The 23,707-nt window shown below is 37.4% G+C and overlaps 1 protein-coding gene and 1 long non-coding RNA gene across 11 annotated transcripts in view; one reads left to right on the top strand and one right to left on the bottom strand.

Annotated features, from left to right (window-relative positions):
* CASK (calcium/calmodulin dependent serine protein kinase) overlaps positions 1–23,707 on the top strand; it is a 394,779-nt gene that overhangs the window by 254,991 nt on the left and 116,081 nt on the right. For all 10 annotated transcript variants that reach the window (XM_082378094.1, XM_082378100.1, XM_082378096.1 and 7 more), the window contains exons 6-8: positions 3,378–3,480; positions 9,074–9,249; positions 14,277–14,399. In XM_082378094.1, coding sequence (XP_082234220.1) covers positions 3,378–3,480; positions 9,074–9,249; positions 14,277–14,399 — 402 coding nt within the window. The remainder of the gene's footprint in view (positions 1–3,377; positions 3,481–9,073; positions 9,250–14,276; positions 14,400–23,707) is intronic.
* On the bottom strand, positions 4,090–23,705 carry LOC309621186. The gene is made up of 3 exons (XR_014239799.1): positions 15,293–23,705; positions 13,470–13,669; positions 4,090–4,254 (listed from the first exon to the last, which is right to left on the bottom strand). It is a non-coding gene; the product is annotated as an uncharacterized lncRNA (long non-coding RNA).

The following is a 23,707-nucleotide window of genomic DNA, read 5'->3' as shown; positions in this document are numbered from 1 at the left end:
TTCTTTTAAGTGACTTTAAAATAGGGTGGGTGGTTTTGTTTTGTTTTCATTTTACATAATTTTAGATTTACAGAAAAGTTATTGTACAAGAAAAGTACAAGGAATTCCAGACACCTTTCGCTCAGATTCCCCATATGTTAACATTTTACCTTTTGTAGTCAGTAAGTATCCTGTGGGGAGCTACTCTGAGATTATACAAACATCCTGTCACTCTTCAAGCTTTCACCCACTAGTTTAGAACCCTTTGCTGGTTCTTATCTGACTCAGTTATTACGATGATAACTGCCAAATGGTGATTTTCTAATGCCAGAATTTCTTCTACATTTATGAATTGATTCTCTACTTAAAGGAAAGCTTTTCCTTCTCCCCATTCATTTACTTATTTATTTACATCAGCATAGACTCATGAATTCTTACTTTGTTGAATAGTAAAACAGTATTTTGATACATCTCTGACAAAAAGAATCACGAAGAAATCCTAAACAGCATACAGTGGTTTTGTTGTTACTGGTAATGGAAATGTTGTTATTTTGAAACTTTTATACACACACATTAAAGGAAAAAGCAAATGAATGATTATGTTAATGTCATTAGGTACCAACATTATCTGACAAAATCGAAGAAGTAAAATTAAAAACTATAATTGAGTAGGAAGAAGCATCAGTATGAATTGGTGATTTATTTTTTTTCCTTCTAAAAAATACGTAATTTTTAGCTATGTCCACTTGAAGAGTCGAAGCAGCGATAACCTAATAGCAATACTATACCTAATATCCATATTGTGGATTTAAATACCTTTACCCACTAAACAGAAATGGGGCTGTTTGGAGAAATGGTCAGTTCCAATTCTGGGGCAAGAAATGAAAAAGACAAGCCTTGAACACCTTGTGCCTGAAAGCAAGGAAGTTATCAGACTCCTAGAGTCTTAAAAAAGGACGTAAAAGCTGACTTAAGTAGGGGCTCTCACTGGCCAAAAACAGGACAATTCGAGCATCAAAATGAATAATGACTGCAATTGATTAAAACGCATCAAAAATATTAAAAATCTATAAATCATTATAGACAACCGCAGAAGCCTCCTACCTGGTCTCCTTTCTTCCACTCTTGTGCCCTTGCAATCTCTTCTCCACGCAGCAGCTCAAGTGATCCTTTCAAAACCTAAAACTCATCTTAATGCTCTCCTGCTCAAAACTTTCCAGTGGTTTTCCATCTTGCTCAGCCTAAAACCCAGAGTTCTGGCCTTGACTTCAAAACCCTAGACCATAGGGTCTTTGATCATCTGAATCGCGTTTCCCACCACTCTTCCCTTTGTTCATTCCTTTCCCAACACACTGGCTTCTTTACTCTTCTCCAAATATACCAACCCCCTTCGTGCCTCTGGGCCTTTGTACTTATTATCCTCCACACCAAGATCTTGCTTCCATGTGGCTTGCTCTGCGACTTCATTCTGGTCTGTGTTCACATATTACCCTATTAGAGAGGCCTTCTCTGACACCCCTTCCCTTACTAAATAGCAGCTCCCTAGTCTTCAAACCTATCACACCTACTTCCCTACCAGCCTAATTTTACCTCATAGCACTTAACACTACCTAGTCTTGTATTCATTTACATATGTTGGTTTCTTTGTTTATTCTCTATCTTAAGTTCCAATTTTATGATTTATCTCACTTAAGGGTTTGTTGAGAGTGACTGAATCCACGCTCTGATGGATACATAGATCTCAGTGTAACATTAACTTAAGCATAAATATAGTCAACAAACTATATAAAGTGTGTACTCTGGGATTCTGATTTAAGCTTCTACTACTCCTTCCTAAGAAGGTGATGAAGACACTGGCCAGGAGACCCTTTCTGGGTCTAGTTTGTATTTTCTTCTTCTGCATCATGGCCATCCTTTTCTAGGCTGGTTCATTTGCTGTGCCCCACACTAGAATCATGCTAGGGCTATTGCTTTTTTCTTCAGGTCTGTTGTCATTGATCTCTATTTGAACCAGCTGAAAGTTCTCATTGCGGGAGAACACTCTTTATCAGTTGGTTTCTATAGAGGTTTGCTTGTTCTTCCATAGACCCTTCTGGCTACTTTGTGTCTTCCTGCAGTTTGCTCACCATTCATGTACACTTGCTTTTTCTCTCCTCTCTTTCTCTAACTCATACACACTCATACATACATTTATGTTCAAGGGCTCATCTTTCTTTGTGCTAGACTGTATCGTAAAGGTCTTTAAACAGCCTTGGACAAAAAGTAACTTCCAAAGTGGAACCCTGATGCTTTCATTGGGCAGAGTAAGGATCCCTCCCACTTTTGCGTATCCATCATCAAACATCTCTCCGGGTGTACCAGCTCAGAGTTTTATTGCACAGGTCTCTTCATGCCCATTCTCATGCAGGCTAAACCTGAACTAAAACTGTGTCATTTTATGTATGAGCAAGTATAGGACAGAATAAAAAATACTTTTATCTTCCAAGCCTGAAGAGGCTTGCCTTTTTCACTAACTGGCATTTTAAGAACAGGTCATAGCATATGTAATGTTAGTCATGTTGGAGAGCATAGTATTTGAGTAGAGACCAAAGTTCCCTACAATTAAATGCTTCCGTGACACCAGCCCCAGCAAGGTCCCAGAAAGAGGCAGATGCAGAGGACAAGCTCCTACAAAGAAACTCTCATTGTGACCACAAAGCATATGATTCTTAGCCCTGGTCAAGCAGCTACTCCTCGGGGAGTTTGTCTTTACCCTGGACTAGAGGCCAGCCAAGTAGTCTCCTTTCCCCCTTCTCCTTTCTCACCTCCCATTCCCACAGAGAGGAAGGGCAGGTCCAGAGAAAAGACCCCAGGAAGAGCATTGAATTCCCCAGGAGCCAGGCTCAGTTAAAGGCATTAAATCTGACTCTTCTTACTTGGGGGTGGAATGAATAAAGAAAAGAAATAGGATGGTGGGAGAGTGGACAAAGAAAGGGCCATCAACATCCCCTAAGGGCCAAGATACAGTGGCTCTGTAGGTCAAGTCAGAGGTTACAAGAAACACAGGTATAAAATATATTTTTCCTTAAACAAATGTAGAGTGTCACTCAAAGGAAGAAAATATTGCATGAAAAGGCAGAAAACATGTCTGTCTTGAACATCCATGCTTCCTAAGTAATTCCTAGCACCATACCCTAGTCTTGGAAACAAATAATTCCTGAAAAATATTGGATAAAACAGGTAAGTCTTTGGAGAAATCAGCCAGAAGTGAGAATAGAGAAATAATTCAAGTATCCAAAGTAATTCCAGGAGTTTTTAAAGTGTTACAATATGGTCATGTTATTCGGTTTTGTGTAAATTGAATTGTTCATCTTCAGTTAATCCTTATCTTTGGTTTGTTTGTTTGTTTTTCTTTTCAGCCCCACTGTGTTCTCCTTGCCTCAAAGGAAAACTCGGCACCTGTTAAACTTGGGGGCTTTGGGGTAGCTATTCAATTAGGGGAGTCTGGACTTGTAGCTGGAGGTAAGAACACTATTTTTAAAATTTCCTTCAAAACCTCGTCACTTTCAGGCTGGTGTAAAACTTTCAAACTAAATATTAGTCCATCCTCAGTGTTTCATACCGCATTCCACCTCACCCTAACCCACCCACAAAAGTGCCATAATGTAGTTTTGAATTTAATAATTCTGTAGTCATAATTAGAATTTTAGTCCCTTAAGATAATAGACTCTGTCTTTTTACTCTTTGTATCACCAACACTTAACAGGGAAGAGACCCAACATACAAAGATTAAAACAGTATTGGAAGAAGATGATATTTGAGGCAAAGTGACTTTTAAAGATGAACTGGCCAAACGAAGTCAAATCTAAAATATGTGGATTAACTACTTTCAGGTTACATCTATGGCTAATTCTTAATTTCACACTGTTTTCCTCTTTCCGTTTGTGAAAGAGTCCCACTCAAGCCATCAATCTGTGTATTTGGGAAGAGCAAGCAGATGTGAGTACAGACTGATTTTATTATTAGCCAAAACAAACATAATTAGAAAATTCCCATGCCAGAAAAAAAAAGAAGAAAAGTTCAAACGGAAACTTTCTTCACCAGTGTACAGAGGTGGATGCTAATTACAGATTCAAGTATTTGGTTTTATTTATTCCTTTCAGTAGATTCCAGCGCAGAATGCTGCCCTGTTTTTAGTTTTGTTCTTTAGTTTTGCAAATTACTTAGTTCTCTCTTCTGCAGACTACCAATCTTCTAGTCATTGCTTTCTATTTTCCATCTCGAAGTACTGCCAGCCTTCACAAGGAGGAAAAATATCAACAGTATTAAATTCAAATACCTAACAAATGATAAATATCAAAATAATAATCTTTTACACAGGATATTTCATTTAATTCACTATTACTAAAACATCGAAGCAGTATTAACATAGACCATCTTCTGAAAAATGAGCCATGAGTCATAGTTGTATTCTTTAAATCATTATTTTACCACATTGCCCTCTAAAATTAAATTGTGTTTAGATTTTCTTCTAGTTTTGCGTTTTCTTCTAGCTAATCATTTCCAAGAATATGAGAAACTGCAAGTTGAGTATAGTTTTGAAAACTGATTTTTTTTTCCTTCTAATTCTAATGAACTAGTGAATTCAAAACTAACGAAAAGTTTTGAAATTTTTCATCTGTGATTAGAAGACTGACCATAGGGTCAGGTAACAAAGAACAGTTTAATCACAGAATCATTGAATCTCAGAATTCGAAGGGGCCTTAACTTCTCCAGTCTTGTAACTAATGATTGAATTCTCTCATAAAATTCCCAGCAAAGGGCTGAGCTCTAGTTTAATTCCTCACGTGGCAAAGAATTCACCACGTCCCAGGACAGTTCATTCATTTTTGGAAAGCTCCTAAGTATTGAAACGTTCATCCTTGCGTTGAACGGAAGTCTGTCTTCCTGTAACTTCCACCCAGTGGTCCTAATTCTGACTTTTGGAGGCACAGTAAACAGTTTTAACCCTTCCATATGATAGTCATTCAGATGCTTGAAAACAGCTATCATGTCCCCCTAAGTCCTATCCAAGTTAACTTGCCTAGGTTAATTTAGCCATTCCTCACATAAACTGGTTCAGAGTCTCCTGACTGTGCGCCAAGTACAGAGCCAAGACTGAGCACAACTACAGGTACTTCCAAGCACACAGAAGCTTGAGGTTATCACTTCTTTTGCCGTGGATCTTACATTTCTGTCAGGCTCCCCAAATTGCGTGAGCTTTTTGGACAACCCTATAACACTGCTGGCTCATATTAATCTTGCAATCAACTACAAATCCTAAATTGTTGTTTTTAAACAAACGTTGCTGTTAAACTAACTCTCTCAAATCCGGTATTTGTACAAATCACCCCCATGTTAAGACTACACAATTAAATAACACATAATTTCTGACGATTACATCCTCAAGGTTGATGGGATGATACGAAATAAAACGAATTCCTTTTATATGCTATATACTGGCCATTTATAGTGTCTTTGTTTCTCTTGATCTGGATCTTCATCCTGTTAGTATTAAAAATGGTATGGGCTTCGTATTTTACTGTGCATCTCAACTGAAGGGGAAAAATGGATTCATTCGATTTACCCAGACATTTTTTACATGTTAATCTGTTTTCCTAAAGTCCATGAATCTTTCCCCTAAATTGTATATTTTTAAAGCTGATTTTTAACCCACAGTGTGTCAGTTATGCAAAATTTATTTTTCTCAATTCTTCTAGAATTAAAATACTTTGTGATGGTCAAAATATTGTCGTTTCTTAAACATACCTTTCCTTGCAGTCTTGAAATACCTACTTCAAGCATTGCAATGTCTTTTAAAATACAGTCTACATATGTAGATAAGGGATAAATGATTTCTCTTATAAAAAGCTTTCATGTTGTTTAAGGTATCAATACTTTTGAAAATTTTACTATTTATCAGCTCATTTGCTAATATTTAACAGAAAGCTATTTTCCCGTCAGATTAGAATCTTTGATCACTCAGTCCTCCAAATAGAAAGGAATTCTCTCCTTTATATGTTCCATATAGTAAAAACCATTTACGTATATTTACACTTCCCCTATCTGAAACTCAGCTGTTAGGAAAACTCACTTATCCAGAATATATCTAGGAACCTAGGAAATAATTATAATAGCAGCAAGACATTTCCTGCCCTTAATACCTGTTCATGGTTCTCTCAAGTGAGCATCTAAAGACACACTCTGAGGCTGACATGCTTCCATTTTTCAGAAACTTTTGTGGATTCGTGTTCCTTCATACCTTGCACCTGCTCTTCCCTCTGGTTAGAATGCCTTTTGTCATTTTATGTATCTAGTTAACTAAGTATTCTTGAAGGCTAGCTAACAATCATCTCTTAAAAGCAGGCTGATCTTCACCGTCCCAAGTGAGGTAACCCTATTCCTTCTGTCCCATATTACCATAGCTATCTGGGCTACATACCTCCATGTAGCATTTGATGCAGGGATTTGTAATTATATCAAAGACTGAGGTTTGTGAGGGCAAGGGGGGACCATGGCTTATCTCTTGTACGCCCACAGTGGTCCTAGATTGTGTCTGGGACCTAGCAGGCAGTTAGGAAATTTTTCTAAATGAAAGAATCTTGTTTCTAATGAGATTACAGTTTATAGCAGATTTTATGCAAAAATTAGGAGAAGACAAGGCTAGAGTAAGCATAGTGAAAGAAAAGAAATGAAAGCCTGACAGAAAGAAATACATTGAGCAGACACCAAAAGTTGGAAAGCACAGCAGCCTTTTGGTACTGAAGAAATCAACCCTTGCATACCTCTGAAGTTCCCAAGGGCGATTTTGGTTCCATACCAGAGTTCTTTCATTGGTATCCACAATGATAATTCTGAGTCATCAAGAAGAAGTTAAATTATGTGCAGCATCTTGTGTAAGAGAAGTCAGGAAATTGTAGAAAGAGAGCCATCCAAAATTATTAAAGTAAAAAGGTTTGGGTGCGTAAAGATCCAGGTCCTAAAGTATTGAATATGTACCTATTCAGAACAACTCTCCCCACCCTGAGGTTCTAGGTAATAAGCTTTTATTATATTATCAAAAAAGCTAACATTTAAATATGTAAATGTACATCGGAAGTGTCTCATATACAGTGACATTTAATTTGGCTTGGTAATTGGCTTCCCGTTCTTAGAATTCTGTGGTCAAAGTCATAAAAATCAAGTGACCACAAAGAAGGAAAAGTCAAGTGATCACGAACCAGGAAATTGGGGAGGTTGGTGTATGTTAAAGGTTAACTCCAGTCCTTTCACACCTACCGATCTTCATGAAATAAAAGACTCATTCCTATGTATTCTTTCTACCAGGGTCTTTTCCCCTTTCATCTATGAGCAAATTCTTGAACCAAAAGACATGTATATTCCTCAAGGATGAACCCTAATTCTCCAGAACCAGGGTAGTCTTCAATCTGGATAAATGGAAAGAACCTCCCCTGGCTGGCCGGGGCTGGCTGTGGTGGCTCTGACTAGTCCCAGATTGAGGCCTACATTTTGAGATGCTTGGTCCTGTCTTGTAAGGGAAATAGTAGGAGTCAAGTTGAGTTTCAAAGCAGTATCCCAGCCGTCGGCAGGTACCTGGCTGGTGCCCTGGTACCAGTACTCTGATCTCTTACCCTGCTTTTCCCTACTTTTACCAGCTCCTGTCCATCAGACCAAGGCAAATTCTCCAAGGGCACTGCCCTATCCAGGCTATTAATGAAGTAGAAGGCTTAGTTCTCATCATTTCTACTTCTCTTTGTTACTTGAGGGAACCAAATGGGGCAATATGGAAATAAAAATCTTTCCTTCCAACCAGTAGAGTTTTCACTGATCTACTATACATTTTAAATAAAAATATTTTCACTCCCTGAGCCCTGAACTTAATCTCTTCTATTATGGGGGAAGGAGAGGAACCATTATGATCTGCAGCAAAGGAATATTCCCAGGACACAAGCCAAGAGCTGCTTTATCCTTCTCATCCCAACCAGGTTTGACAATCACCAACAAGACTTTTATGATATATTCTCTCTAGCTGGATTAGAAGATCTCTGAGGTCTTTTTTTAAACTCCGATCACAGTTCTGAGCTCTACGTAAAGTTTTGTGCAAGCTTCAAAATAAAAATTATATTGGACTCGTGATGATGAGGGTGGGGCTGTAAGGGAAAGGGAGGAGAGGAGGGGCCTGCATAGAGCTAGAAGAGCTGCCAAGTCTGGTGGGCAGTTACCCTCCCACAATAATTTCCCTACAGGGTACAAGCCTTTCGTTCTCCAGTAGAAGAAAAGACTTCTTTTGGGATGCTGAGTTAAAGATGGTTACTAGTGTACAAACAACTGCTTTCAGATTCCTTCCTGAAACCTAACTTTGATAGGAAAAAAAGAAAAAAGCGCTTCAAAAAAGATAGAAGTCAAAGAAGATTGAATGGGAGGAGCTTCATGATTTTACTTTGGTTTATGTCATATATTTGCTCTCATTCTGTTCAAATGTTAACATTTGGAGGAAGCTAAAAAATCTTATTATAACAAAATATTACTAACCATTGTTAATTGCTGCAATTAATTCCTAAAATCAACTGAACAGGATTTCAGATTCATATTCCAAATAAAAGTTCTCAGCATTAGGTTTAATTTGAGAGTTTCTATTTGGCAGTCAAAAGTAATCTTTTTCTCTACAGATATTTTCTCACTTGCCCCCCCTCTCCCTGCCCCTGCCTCTGCTCTATATTTTTAGTAATTTTCAAACTTGTGAAAATTAGAAAATTTAAACAACTTCTTCATGAAGCAACAAATAGGTAAATACTTACCATGCAGCCTATGGAATTCAATAGGAAGTAACAGTGTTAGAAGACAAAGTACCTCTCCTGGGCTCAATATTTTCAAGACGTGATTAGATAAATAATTTTTTTCTTTCTGCCTTTTTTCCTTGATTTTATAGAGGAGGGGAGAGGTGGTAAGAGAATATTTGCATTGTTAACCTTGTCATTCACACTGTTATTGTTCTATTATTTTCAGTTTTCCAATGGGAAACAAAAAGCCCATTTTATGTAAACATTTTTCCTTGATGTTGTCATTTTAAATGTAGGACGCGTCGGAACACCTCATTTTATGGCCCCAGAAGTTGTCAAAAGAGAGCCTTATGGAAAACCTGTAGATGTCTGGGGTTGTGGCGTGATCCTTTTTATCCTGCTAAGCGGTTGTTTGCCTTTTTATGGAACCAAGGAAAGATTGTTTGAAGGCATTATTAAAGGAAAATATAAGGTAACATATTATGAACGTTTTATTTTTCCATTGAGATTAAATTATTCTGAAAAATGTGTTTTGAAGTTGCTGTCTGTCTTTGGATTACTTACTGGTTGTCACATAGTCACCCAGTCAGAGATGCTTGCATCATTGATCCACCAGCCTTGTTAGGCAACAAAGGCCTCAAGTAAATTTAACCCTATCGGCCGAACTGTCATCCAGATGACTGGCTTTAAAACAACCATTGCCTCACCCCTCCCTTCTCATTCCCTCTGTGCTGCCCCTAAAGTCTATCCCATGTATTTGGATTCCAACTCTGTGTTCAGTCCAGAAGACAGGGTCCCCACTCGTCTTTGATACAGTGTAAAAACCAGAGATCAGATGGATGTCCCCCTTTTCCTCCATGTGCTAATCAACAGTGTAAGAGTCCTGGGCTCTCAGAGTCATAAAGCCACACTACAAATCAAATTTTTTTACCACAAGTACATTCTAGCAAAACTGCCTCTTTAGCTAAGTCAAAGTAATTGGTTAGTGCCCTACTTATTTCAAATAAAATTCTAGCTCAGGGAAAGAATTTGGACTGCTCCTTGGAATTTATTGTGAGCAAATTTGACCTTTTATTTTACCCTGGGTAAGGTGTTTGTGACAAACCTGTGCCCAGATTTTATAGTATCCATTAGCTGTCTGGTGACCGAACCCATTTATTCAGGCTAAGCTGGAAAATAAACTTCTTTGGCCCTTCTTTGTGTAATTTGAGAAAAGGGCTTTATTTTTATTACTTTTTGCTTGATTTGTAAAGTTAAAATGGAAATTTCATCCAGGTAATTAGTCATTCTTTATCTTAATTTTAGATTTAGTGTCTATTAGCCTTTATTTGATTTTGCTTTATCATACATGTTATTTTATTATTGCATTTTATGCAGTCAGCCAGCACAGCTGAAAAATTTGCCGTTTACCTTCCAGGATAAACTGAAATGCCAGTATCACAACGGCATTTCATAATATAATTTAGAGCCATTTTGGTGTGATTTAAATATTTATATTCATCTTTGGCTACTGTGAATTGGAAACTGCATGTACTATTCACAGACTCCTGATTAGTACATTATTACTTTCATTACTAAGTAATTTAAGAAGTCATTACTGACATCATGAGTGGCTATACCAAAAAGACCTAGGGGATTCTTAGAAATAAGCTTAAGGTTGGTTTCACCACCCGAGCTCTTATACTTTATTGCCCTGTACTAGCTTGTATGGCTGACGGAGTAGGATGCTCTGTATGGGAAGCACAGAGGAGTATGTGTCTGGATATCAAATCAGGGCAGCTTATTTTGAGGCAGTTCTTTTTCCTCCCGTTATTATTAACACATGTACTTTCTATTCAACAGAATCACTGTTTCATTTTCAGCCATGCCTGGCAACATAAAACGAAACACACAGGTTTATATAACACTACACTCCAAAACTGTGAGGCCCCTAAAGTTGTTTTTTTTTTTTCAATTCCTCAGTTATGTTAGAATTTTATATGGGACTTGAAACAAATAAAGAAAAAGAAAAAGAAAAGAAATGAAAGGTAAAGTAGTTTCAGAGTTGTAGCCTTATCCTTTAAGCCATAACTGAAGCTTGTGGAAGTGAGAAGGTGAGAATGGTCTGTACTTTTTTTCCCTTGGGCTTTATGTACCATCAGCTTATAAAGGCATACAGGTTTGTCTTTTATTTTATTTGGATTAAGATATATGCCAAAACTCTGTTAACAGAGAAAGATGTTTTAAGAATAGGTTTTTCTGCTTCTCTTAGAGTCAGTTGACCACTGGGGAATAAAATCAATCCTTTCAAGGTAACTAAAAGTCTCAGGAAACTGCTTGTAAGTAATCATCCCCCTCCAATCCCTTGAAATTGTAAGTGGCTATGAGGAATGCACGGTTATAGCTTTCTGGTTGAATTTTGCCAAGTGAAATCACAGATACTAGCATATGAAAATAAACACAGTAATGCATCAGCATAATAATAATACTAGCAATAATGATAGCTAACTCATACATAGCACTTACTATGTTCCAGGAACTATTCTAAGCACTTTACTTATATTAACTCTTTTCATCCTCACAGCGACTTATGACGTAGGTTCCATATAATAAAATCTCCCACCTGCCTTTTTGAGTTATAAGCATTCGCTAATAATAGAATTCTTCCTTTGTGTTTGTTCAGTTGCTAACTTCCTGGTTTCCAAGGCAATGTGCTTCATTCCAACAGCTTCTGGTATTTGATTTTGTCTATTTTTAAAGCATTGAACAGTTATCTTTGTTTCTTTGTTTAAAAAAAAAAACTTGGACTGTTCACATATGTCCAAAAATTTGTTTGAAAATTTCCTATTCTTAGCATTATAGTATAATATAGTCAGATGGATGGTGGCAGCTATACCATAATTTCTGTACCTGGGGGTTTGAAGCTTTGAGGTTAATTCATATTTACTATTACTTGGCTAACCTCACCTCTCACTTATATTCATGGCTTTCCTTACAAAAGCCTCAGGTTTTCAGCATCTTGAAGTATAGATCCATCTCTACCATCAGTGATGAACCTATTGGGCCTTTAAAAAAATACTGTGCTGTGATTGTGTCAGCATTTATTTTTACATTTTTTATTACTGAAAATTTCTAACAAACAAAATAGTAGAGATAATAGTATAATGAACCCCCAGCTTTAACACTTATCAACGTACAGCCAACCTTGTTTTATCTATATTCCACATGCTACTAGATTATTTTGAAGCAGATCTCAAAAATATTTTATCACTCTGGTGGTCCTTAACAAAAAAAATAGTAAAATCCTTGATCTCTATGAGTATTTTCAGGAAAATTTTGATGACATATTTTAAATGTAGTACATTTAAATTGTCATAGTTTATAAACTACTACTGATCTTAAATGATTTTAATTTAACTTTTTATCCTTGTTTACTAGCTTACTTGATCTTTTAAGGTCAATATGGGAGAATACTATTTAGCTAAAATATGTGCTAACATTTAATTTCAATTAATTTTTTTATAAAGGACAGAAATATATTTCACAAAGTCTCTAAAAGATACAGTGTCATCTTATATTACTTATTTCTGGATAGCCAGTTGGTATCTACACAGCAGGAGTTCTTAGCTGCCTGGCTTTAGTATTCAAATAAGTGAGACTGTTTTATAGCCCTGTTTTGTTCCCCCTTATGTACTCAACCTCCCAAATTAATTTCAACTAGTCTTCTCTGCCAAAGGAAGAGAAAACCCTGGATTGGGCTTCCTCATAAAAAGGACTGGGGAGTATACTTCTCAACCTCTATTCACTTCAGAAATCTTACCACCATTTTCAGATGATTTCTCAACCCCTTTCCTGAGGACAGATCATTCAGACTTTAAAAACTACAACATCAGCCCCAAGATGGGGAAGAGGAAACAAGACTATCTAAGCCCCATCTAATCACTTACCTCCTTATTTCAAACTCGTCAACTGATCACAATTTCAGTAGGATGACAATATTTCAACAGTCTCATGGCATTCATTTTTTTTTTAGAAGAAAGTAGAAGCCTAGTGCCTTTTTTTTAAGTTGTTTATTTATTTATTTATTTATTTATTTATTTATTTAATTTATTTTTGGCTGTGTTGGGTCTTCGCCTCTGTGAGGGCTCTCTCTAGCCCGCGCACCGCGGGCCTCTCACCATCGCGGCCTCTCTCGTTGCAGAGCACAGGCTCCAGACGCGCAGGCTCAGCAGCTGTGGCTCACGGGCCTAGTCGCTCCGCGGCATGTGGGATCTTCCCAGACCAGGGCTCGAACCTGTGTCCCCTGCATTAGCAGGCAGATTCTCAACCACTGCACCACCTGGGAAGCCCCTGGCATTCATTTTAATTAAGGGATCTGACAAGAGAAGTGACTATCGTTTGGAATTCTGCCTGTTAGAAAAAGAAAATGGAACATTTTCCATTCCACGTCTACTAGAACAAAGCCTCACGTTAGCCAGAGCGAAATGTCTAATACTAACCCTTGGCGAGATCATAATGATTCATGTGTACTGTGATGCAAGTTGTGATTTCATTTGCCTTTAACCTGTTGTGGACTTTATTCTGCATCTTTCTCCCTTAGGAGGTGACAAAGGTCTCTGCCAGTTAAAAGCCATGACATTGCTTAAAGCTCCCATTGCCAGGCAGCTCCCATGAGCTCACCTACTCCATCTCTACCCTCCTGTCCCCACTTACCTTCCCAACTCCAAGCCCTAAGCATTCCTTTCCATTTTTTCCTGGTTCCTGGTCTCAGACATACCCCTTTTCCCAGGAGCCTTCCAACTCTTTTCCTCATAGATCCACAGCCTTTCTCACAAGTCGTGTGTCTTAGGAACAACTCATAATTTTTTTGTTTGACTTTAGTTAATTTACCTTGTGGCTTAGTTGTCTCATCTCTAAAAGAGAAAGAAAAGTAACTTCTTTAAGAACAATATACAAGTGAATTGGGTTTTTTGTAGGGCCTATAATAATGGTATATTTCTTCCTAAATACTGAAAATGACATACAGTGACCGAAGTCTCCTATTAATAAAAGCTACTTTGCGTAGCTTTACAATTACTGCTAATTCCAAGTTTTAAAAGCAAAATATTAAAAATATTTCTTCAAAATTTTGAATTTTTAAATTTTATTTTAGTCCTTTCTGGATCAAAGTGTTCTAACCTTTTTAGAGTCTACATTCTAGACTCTTTATTTTAGCTGAGGTAGAACCTGGAATCATGAACATTCTATTCTTCAATTATTAAAAATATTATTACATATATAACAACAAGAACATGTATAGCGAATATTTACTGCTGCAAATTCTCATGTATTGAACAACAACAACAGAAAAAGAATTGCATCTGTCCTCTTCTTCCTTAGAAAGCAAGCCTTTAGAATCAGATTTCTCCACCCTGCTCCAAGAATTTTATTCACGTTGAAACAGCATAGGAATATTAAATAACAGAGAATGTTAACTTCTCACTGGACATAACTGTGTAATTTTCCTTTCCCCCTCTTCAGATGAATCCAAGGCAGTGGAGCCATATCTCTGAAAGTGCCAAAGACCTAGTACGCCGCATGCTGATGCTGGATCCTGCTGAAAGGATCACTGTTTATGAAGCACTGAATCACCCATGGCTTAAGGTACATGAGCTCATAGGTGGCCATCTATACTTTGTTCCAGTGACAGGAATGCATTGCTCTGTCAGGTGCCCCTTTCCACCCTTTTTTTTCTCCTGAGCATTTTTTCGTTACAGTTTTGTTCATCTTATTTGCTGTTTCTGTACATCCTCTGTAAACATCTAAGAGGATGTACCATTCGAGTGACATTCAGCTCTCATCACAAGAGGGTACAAAAGCGGATTAAGGCAGAATCCATCAGGGAGGAAGGCCTATTTGTTCTCTACCAACACATGTTCCAAAGATGTGCAACATGAACAACGGAAATAGCACTCAACTGTGTGATAATTAAAAAGTGATTATCGTTATTTTGGGTGTGAATGTATACTTCATAGCATTATTTTTATTTCAGTAGATACTAGATATGGGTTTATCGTCTTAGGAAAAAGGCAGATTTTAAAAGTTCTTTTTATATCCCATCCTGCTGATGAAGTATTAAAGGTATAACTTGGGACTTCAATGAGACAGTACTATTTGATGAAGACATTACACTGCTCAACAGTTCCAGGAAATTCTCACTTTACATGTGAGAAAACTAAGCCTCAGAGAGGTTAAGAATCTTGCCCCAAGTCACAAAAGTTGTCAGTGGTGGAACCAGGATTTTAATTCAGCCTGCCACACCCCCTTCCTTTGTACTCAAGATCCTATCCAGTTCACTTACTCAAGGTCACCGCTCTCACATTTGTCCGCTTCCCTGCATCATCAACTTCCTATCTCTGTTGGATCTAACAAGCTACAGTTTATTTTTATTACACACACACACATCTTCTCCTGACCTAGCCACCCCCTCCAGCTTCTACCCCTATTCTCTGCTCTCCTTGACAGCAAAACTCCTAGAAAGATTTATCTCTACTCACTTTCTCCAGTTTCTCCCATCTCTTTGTCTTGAACCCACCCTAGTCAGGTTTGCAATCCTACCAACTCCACTAAAATAGCTCTTGTCAAGTCACTGCTGACCTTCACATTGCTGAGTCTAGTGGCCAAATATCAGGTTTCTCCCTCTTGGCATATCAGCAACATTTGACAGCCATCCTTCCAAAACACTGTCCTCCCTTGGCTTCAGGACACCTCGCTCTCCTGGTTTCCCTTCTACCTCTCTGGCTGCTCCTTTTCAGATGGTGCTGATTCTTTCTCATCTCCCCCAACCAGGTCTTCACAGTGGGGTGCCACAGCCCCTCCTCCTTCTATCTACACTCAGACCCTTGGAAACCTCATCTAGTTTTAATGGCTTTAAATGCTATCTGTACACCCTGAATTTATACCTTTAGGCTAGGCCTTGTCCCCTGAGGTATTCTTAATTTAGTTTACAGTTTTGCTCCCCAATACCTCTCTGATTTCACCCCTTACTACTCTCCTCTTCTCACTTTGTTCCCTCACGTTGGCCTCCTTGCTGTTCCTCAGCAGGCCCATACTTGCCTCAGTGCCTCTGTGTTAGTCGTGCCCTTTCCCTAGAATACTCTTCCCCAAGGTATCCTCATGACTTATTCCCTCACCATCTTCAGGTCTTTGCTTAGACATCAGCTTCTTAGTAAGATCTTCCCTGACCACCCAATTTAAAATTTGAGAGAAGGAATGTTCCCTGCCACCAGTATTCCCTATCCCCCTTCCCTGCCTTAGTTTCTTCCATAGTGTTGGTCACCATGAGACATACTTATATTTTACTTATTTGTTTATCTGTCTACTCCCATAAAATATAAGCTGCATAAGAGTGGGAATTTTTCGCTGTTGTTTCACCTCTGTATAGAACCTTTGAAAGTGTCTGACATGTAGTAGGTGCTCATAAATATTAGTTAATGATTTAATGAGTGAATGAATGAATAAATGTTCATACTACTATACTATGCTACCTCCCCAGAAATTATGCAAAATAATAATGTATATTTAAACATAGATTAATAATGTATCTTAACAGCGATGACAAGGAATAATAATATTATCAAACAATGTTGAGATTCCAGTGGATCTTGAGTCTCCTTAAGAATATTACTTCTCACATCTGCATTCAACCCTCTGATACTTGGTTCTAGTTATTCTTGACTTGAATTTCCCCAGTTGTAGCTATTCCTGAAAAGAGTAAACAGTTCTGAGATACTTTCTTGTACTTATTTTCTCCCAGAAATAAACCACTTGGGGGGGACGCCTATTTTTCCTTTGCCTCAGTTTCTCATAATGGGGATCTTTTGTTTGTTTGAAGCTAGTTTAAATGCCAAATAACAGTGAAAATGGCAGCCATATTAGTCATTTTTAAGATCCTTTAGAAAATTTGGCTTTCATTATCTTGCATATCTTGACTAATAACATTTATTTTTGGAAACCCTTATCCCTGCAATGATTATAGTTCTTTTTCCAAATAATCTGAGCTTAATACACAATAGATTTCTGGCACCAGAAAGACAAAAGATAAAAAGTGTCCGTAACTTAAATGAAAAAATTCCAGGAGGCTGTTTGAGCTTAGTGTCACCTGCCATGTCTGAACTACAGTTTACCTTCACTGCAGTGTGTTATCTGAAGATGGAAGAATTCAATGAGAATATTACCTAGCTGATGAGAACAGGCTTATATTTCAGTACTTTTCCATGTATACTTCTAAATCATTTCTGTGCATGTAAGTGGTGGTAATTTAGCAATGGCTAAAATTTAAGCTATGGTTTAAATATGAAAAACTCCTGAATAACTGCAATGTAGAGAAATAAAATGATGAAAATCCTTGTAATGAAGAGTACTCAAAGTCATGATACCGTTGTTTTATGTCCAAAAAAATTATTTCTTTGGCAAACCACAAAAAAAAGTCCTGTTCAATCATACCATCTCAAAAGGGAATTTGAGTAAATAGACCAATTAATATGTGAATGTCTTGTGGTTGTTAAATTATACGTATTTAACACTTTTATCTAAATTAGTGCTGTTTGCTGTAAATATTCATTCCAACAAAAGTAAGACCAAATAAGATTGTAATTTTCTTATAAACGACTGAGCTCTTTTCACACCCTTTGTAACCTTAATATATATAGACTTCAAGTATATTGACTATAATAAAGATGAAAAGGGTATTTATATTAGGCTAATCAATTTGAATTTTGGAAAAATCAATCAACACACCAATTAAATGTATATTCAGCATGTAGTGTGCACAAGGGACAGTGAGTCAAGTACTTCATTAAAGTGCAAGACACGTTGCTATAGACATTTTTCTGAATTCATATCACATTACTATTAGTTTCAGGTAGGACTGTTTGATCCAGAAAAATATTATTTTTTTTCTTTTGTCTCATTTTTATAATGCTTTGAGGTTGTTATTATTTACTTGTTTTCTGGTATGAGGTACCTTAACAGACTTTTTTTTTTAATCTTGTGATTTCATCTGCTTAGAAAATATCAGGAATCATAATTTAAGCATAATTTTATTAAAAAAAATTTTTTTGACTGTGTCCTTCTCTCTCTCTCCACTTCACCTTAGTGAATGGTGAGCAGAAGAGGTGTTCACTAGAAATAGAGTTCACAGTCTGCTATGCACTAAACTTCCCAACCTATTAGAGAGAGAAAGGCATAGTCAGCCCGTGAAATGAATTTTCAAATGCTGTTAATACAACATAAAGAAACAGAAAGATAACCTCAAAGAAGTCACACGTGAGAAGCACCTCACAAGAATACAGAAGTATGAGCCCAGGAAGACTAATGGGGGGCATGAGAGGTCACTGTAGGCCAGCGCTCCAGAGAGGGCTGCACGTAACATGTTAGTAGGACTGAAGGGGGCCCATGTGGGAGGTACAGAGGAGCACAGGCAAAACATTATAAGTGTTCAGGGCATTCAGGGATGGGGTCAGGGAACACTGGCATAATACAAAAGTCAGCTATTTGAAGGGTTGTGGTAGTAGTAGCCTGAAAATTTGGTTTGAGGGAAGAATATATCTAGAATGCCAAATTAAGTACTTTAGACATTAGGGTATAGAGAGTTAAAAGCTACTGCAAGCTTTTGAGCAATGATACAGGGCAAGCAGTATGCTCATATAATTCCTGTGGACACTGTGCACAGGCGGGTTGCCTGTCAGGATGCAAGCAGTAGAGGCAAAGAGATCCTATAGAAGCTGGGCTGTCCAGTTAGGAAGCGACAGGGGACTGGAGCAGGGAGTAAAACTGGGAGCGGGAAAGAAATACCCAGACCAAGAGTGATTAAGGAAGGAAAATTGATGAGGCTCAGTTGAGTGATTCAAGATATTCAGAATTAGGAAGCCTGTAGAGGGGTTAAACATGTAGAGTGGAAGTGATTTATTTTAAACTTTCAAAATTTAAATTTAATTTAGTTGAGATTTTCTTGGTTCTTAGTATGAAGAGTACTTCTGGATATTGTGCTGCACATTTTTAGTAGTATTACGTTATGAGGCTATGATTCTTATTTAAATCTTCTATTTTGGTAGGCAGTTAACCCAATTAGATTCAGAACACATGTCCTAGTCCACTTCTATGGGCTGTGATTCAAATGCCAATTTCATTTTCAATGCCTTTGCAATACTCCTCTAGTCTCTCCCACTTGTATGCTACCCAGAGGCTCATTTGGAACCTGGGAGGTACTTCATAAGCCATAGTTTAGTCTCAAAGTTCTTGCTCTGTTGGTTGTCATTGGTTTTACACATGGGTATACTAGGGATGTGCCAAAGCCCCTCCTTCCCCAGCTACCTCCTCTTTGTAATCCTGCCCCTGTTCTCTAGGGGTGGGGTGCCACCTCTTTGCTCTTCTTTGCTTCAGGCAGGGCTGGTTTGGTGGAAAGTGTTCTGAGGGGGAGGAACTTGGCTTCTTTCATGGTGATCCCCTGGAATGGAGTGGGTGAAGTCAAAAGGGTTCTGTCCTGCAGAGCCAACCTCTTCTCAGTCCTTTGGCTAAAGAGAGGAGGCTTTTCTTGGGGGTCATTTTGTCTGCGCTCCCCTGGGAGTTTCCAGGTTGTGGGCTGCTCTCACACCCAGGTGAGGATATGTTAGGAGGCCAAAAAAACACCCCAGATATATCACCACAGGATCACACCTCTGAGTCCTAGGGTCCCTCCACTGTCGGACTTCTTTTCTCTAGCTTTCAATCTTCTGTTAGCTGCTTTCACTTTTGAGTCATTAATTTCCTTGTTATCAAGAACTCTTAACTAAAAAAAGTAGACTTTGGAAAAAGAAGAGTTTATTCTGTGGATTGGGGAGTGCTTTAAAAATCAGCTCCAATGCCTGTTTCTGGCTGTAGAATCCAGACATGACATGTATCTTTCAAGCCGCTTTCCCCAGGCCCTGTCTCTCTCTCTCCCTCTCTCTCTCTCTCTCTCTCTCTCTCTCTCTCTCTCTCTCTCTCTCTCTCTCTCTCTCTCACACACACACACACACACACACACACACACACACACACACACACACACACACACACACACAAGGCGTCAGCCAGAGACTTGATCTCAGTTCTACTAACTGCAAAGACTACAAAGGGCTTGAGAAAGGGAATGAAACCCCCCTTTTTCTTAAAAAGCAATGGAAATTTTTTCTGTTACATATGCCTAAAATGTTGAACAATTTCATTTTAAGTGAAATTTAGTTAGATTTTAGCCTCAGTTCAGTAGTAGTAATAAGGAAAGACCCCCTACTAGCTCTGTCCAATAAGAATTTTCTGCCATGAGGGCAGTGTTTATATCTGCACTGTCCAATGTGATAGACACTAGCCACATGTTGGCTGTTTAGCGCTTGAAATATGGCTAGTACAACTGAATATTTAATTATATTTAAATATTTATCATATTATTATATTTAAATTATATAAATATAAAAATATATCTTACCTAGTGGCTACTGTACTGGACATAGCAGCCTTAGACTCTCTATTCAAAAACATGCTGTAACTAGGTTCACCTTTTTTGGAAATGAATAAAGTGAGTAAGTTTTAAAAATTAAAAATGGGTTACAGATTTGTTCCTCTGTAATTCTCACTGTTCTATTTTTACCTTTTTTCTTATGTAATAGGAACATGTTTTCAGTTAGAAAATAGCCATTATTTAGTAAACTATTTGTTCTCACACACACACTTTAAAAAGCTCCTAAACTTTTTTATGTCGGAGATTTCCATGTCTTGACTAATAAAAGTGATTATTAAAACTCAGGGAAACCAAACATATACCTATACAGCATCTCATTTAATCTTCATAACAATCCTGTAAGATTAGTTTGCAAAAAGGCACAACTGATACTGAGAGAATGTAAGGTCATACAGCTAGACCTAAATGACCCAGAATTTGAACAAAAGTCTTTCAACTCCAAGGCCCTTGTCTTCCTACTATACCATGCGGTACCTTTTTGTTTGTTTGTTTTCTTCTTGTTGTTTATAAAACCTTCCCTGGGGTTTTTTTTTCCCCCTGTATTCTATCATGATACAAAATAATTTTTATTCAAAAAATAATGTAAAACCCATTTTGATGTTTGTTCTTCAGTGTACATTAATTAAATATCACCAGACCTAACACAATTAAAATTTGTAATCTACAAGCAATAACAGAAATCCATGAAAAGATTCCATTGCTTGTTCTAAAATAGTAATTTTATCCTTCTCTCTGCTAGTTAATTATTTGATAAATTCTTATGTCTTCTGTATTGGTGAACCTATTTTGGCTCAGTGCAGGAAAAGGATGTTAAGCCCCTAAAGATAATGAAATTATTTCTAAGATGTTTAGCACATGGAATCTAGCAGAAATAAAAATTGGAGTCATTTTGACATTTGAGTGCTGTATGTGTACTCAAGATTATCATTTTGCTCTCCAGGGAACTCTTGTTACTATTAGTCATTAATACAGAAAATAAATTTTCAAGTGTTTGTATTCATTCCTTAGGAATTTTCACTGATAATAAGGTGAAGCGTTGACAGGACTGACTGTAAAATCCTACTTAAATTCAAAAGTAAATTTTGTAAGTACATGATACCAAAACATTTGATTTTAGAAGTAGTTCACATACAAAGAGAAATTTTAGTTACAAAATAATAATAATGTGATCTTGGACTTAATTTGAAAATATTATATGGTATCCAGATGGCAAATAAACACATGCAAAGATGGTCAACATCATTAGTCATTAGAGAAATACAAATTAACACCACAACGAAATACCTATACACACATATATCAGAATGGCTAAAATCAAAAAGACTAAAACACACCAAGTGTTGGTGCAGATGTTGAACAACTGGAACTTATACAATGCTATGGGAATGTAAAATGGTACAACCACTTTGGGAAACTGTTGGGCAGTTTCTTAAATGTTAAACATACTCTTATAAAATGACCCAGCTATTCTACTCCTTTTACCTAAGAGAAATGAAACATATATCCATACAGAGACTTGTACATTAATGTTCACAGCATCCTTATACATAATAGGCAAAAATTGGAAACAACCCAGGGTCCATCAACAGGTGAATGAATAAACAAGTTTATGGTACATCTATACAATGGAATACCCCTCAGCAATAAAAAGGAATGAACTATTGGTACATGAAACAACATGGGTGAAGTTAAAATATTTAGGCTGAGTGAATGAAGTTGGACAATAATTAACATGTACTGTATTATTCCATCTATATAAAATTCTAGAAAATGCAAACTAATCTAAAGTAACGGAGAGTAGATCAGTGATTGCCTGGGGTTGGGGAAGGGGATGACAGAGACACAAGGAAGCTTTTGAGAATGATGGATATGTTCATTATGATTGTGGTGATGGTTTTATGTTTATATACATATGTCAAAACTTATCCCATCGTACATGTGCAGTTAATTGTATGCTAATTATACCTCAGTAAAACTTTTTCGGGAAAACAAAACAAATTACATTCAGAGTCTGTCTCCCTTTCACCCTTTTTACTGTTTCCATCTGGTTTCATCTACCATCATCTCTCCCCTGGATTACTACAGTAACCTCCTAACTGGTCTCCCTGCCTTTTTTTTTAAACCCTCGCCCCCTTCCAATCTATTCTCAACACAACAACCAGAGTGTTCCTCTAAACTTGTCAGATCACATCACTCCAGCTCAAAAACCCCCCAGTTGCTCCATCTCCCACTCAGAATAAAAGCCAAAGGCCCTTTATGCCCTCCACCAGCCTTGCCACTTCTCTAATCTGATCTACTATTTACTCCACACACGGGTCTCCTTGCTATTTATTGAAAATTTCAGGTACACTCTCTCCTTTGAAAGGCCTTTGCATTAGTTGTTCTATCTGCCTAGACCCACTCTCTCACCTCTTTTGGATATCACTTTCTCAGTTGAGCCTACTTTGACCATCCTATTTTAAATTGCAGTGTACCTTTACCCTGCCTTACTTTTTGCTTTATTCCATAGCACTCTTAACATACTCTATAATTTACCTTTTTTTTGTATTTTATCTTCTCCCACTGAAATATGAGCTACATGAGGGCCAGAATCTTTGCTGGTTTTGTTTACTTGTTAATCCCAAGAGCATAGAACAATGCCTGGCATATAGTAGGCACTCAAGAAATATTTCTAAAATAAATACTTGTAGCATAAAATCTTCCAGATACACTGACAAATTAGACTAGAATCAAAGAGGGAGACAAGGAGAATGAAACACAGATTGAAATATACATGAGAAGTTGAGGCAACTGGAGATGTTATCACAGAGAGGAATAGATTTAGTGGAAGCATGATCCCCCTCTTAACTACTAAAGGGGTATTATATGGAAGAGGTAGTATGTTTGCTCTATGATCCCCAAGGAGAAGAGCTAGTCCATACAAGCCAGATGTGGGACCAGGCTGAGTAAGAATTTTTTCACTTTCTTAAAATTGTAGTGGGCTGCCATAAAGTAATCTGTTGTATGAGGTCAAACAGAATGATCATCCATCAGGAATTGCAGGGGATCCCACGTGGGAAGTGGTTGAATTAGATGGCCTTGAAAAGTTTGTCCTAGTTTGAAGATACTGTGACTCTTTTAAATCCAGTTATTCCTGACAACTTAGAATGCTAAGTTAGTTGTGGAGTTAATTTTTTAAAGGCTCATTTTGCCTGACAAGATTGTATCAAAGGTAACTTCATACCTTCATAGTAATTATGATTAATTGTTTTAGCCACATAGCCATATATCTGAAAATTACATGGACCATTATTTTAGCCCTTTGTTATTGCTGAAAATGAAATAATATTTTACTATCAGTTTTGACCTTCATATCCAATTTGGGCTTACTGTTTATTTAGATTAAGCTCCTTCACCCTTTTAAACAGTTATGTGTGTTCATTATCTTTCATCTTTT

Source organism: Balaenoptera borealis, assembly GCF_965194805.1.
Source record: "Balaenoptera borealis genome assembly, chromosome: X".
NCBI classification, from domain to species: domain Eukaryota; kingdom Metazoa; phylum Chordata; class Mammalia; order Artiodactyla; family Balaenopteridae; genus Balaenoptera; species Balaenoptera borealis.
This window is presented reverse-complemented; position numbering and strand designations above follow the sequence as displayed.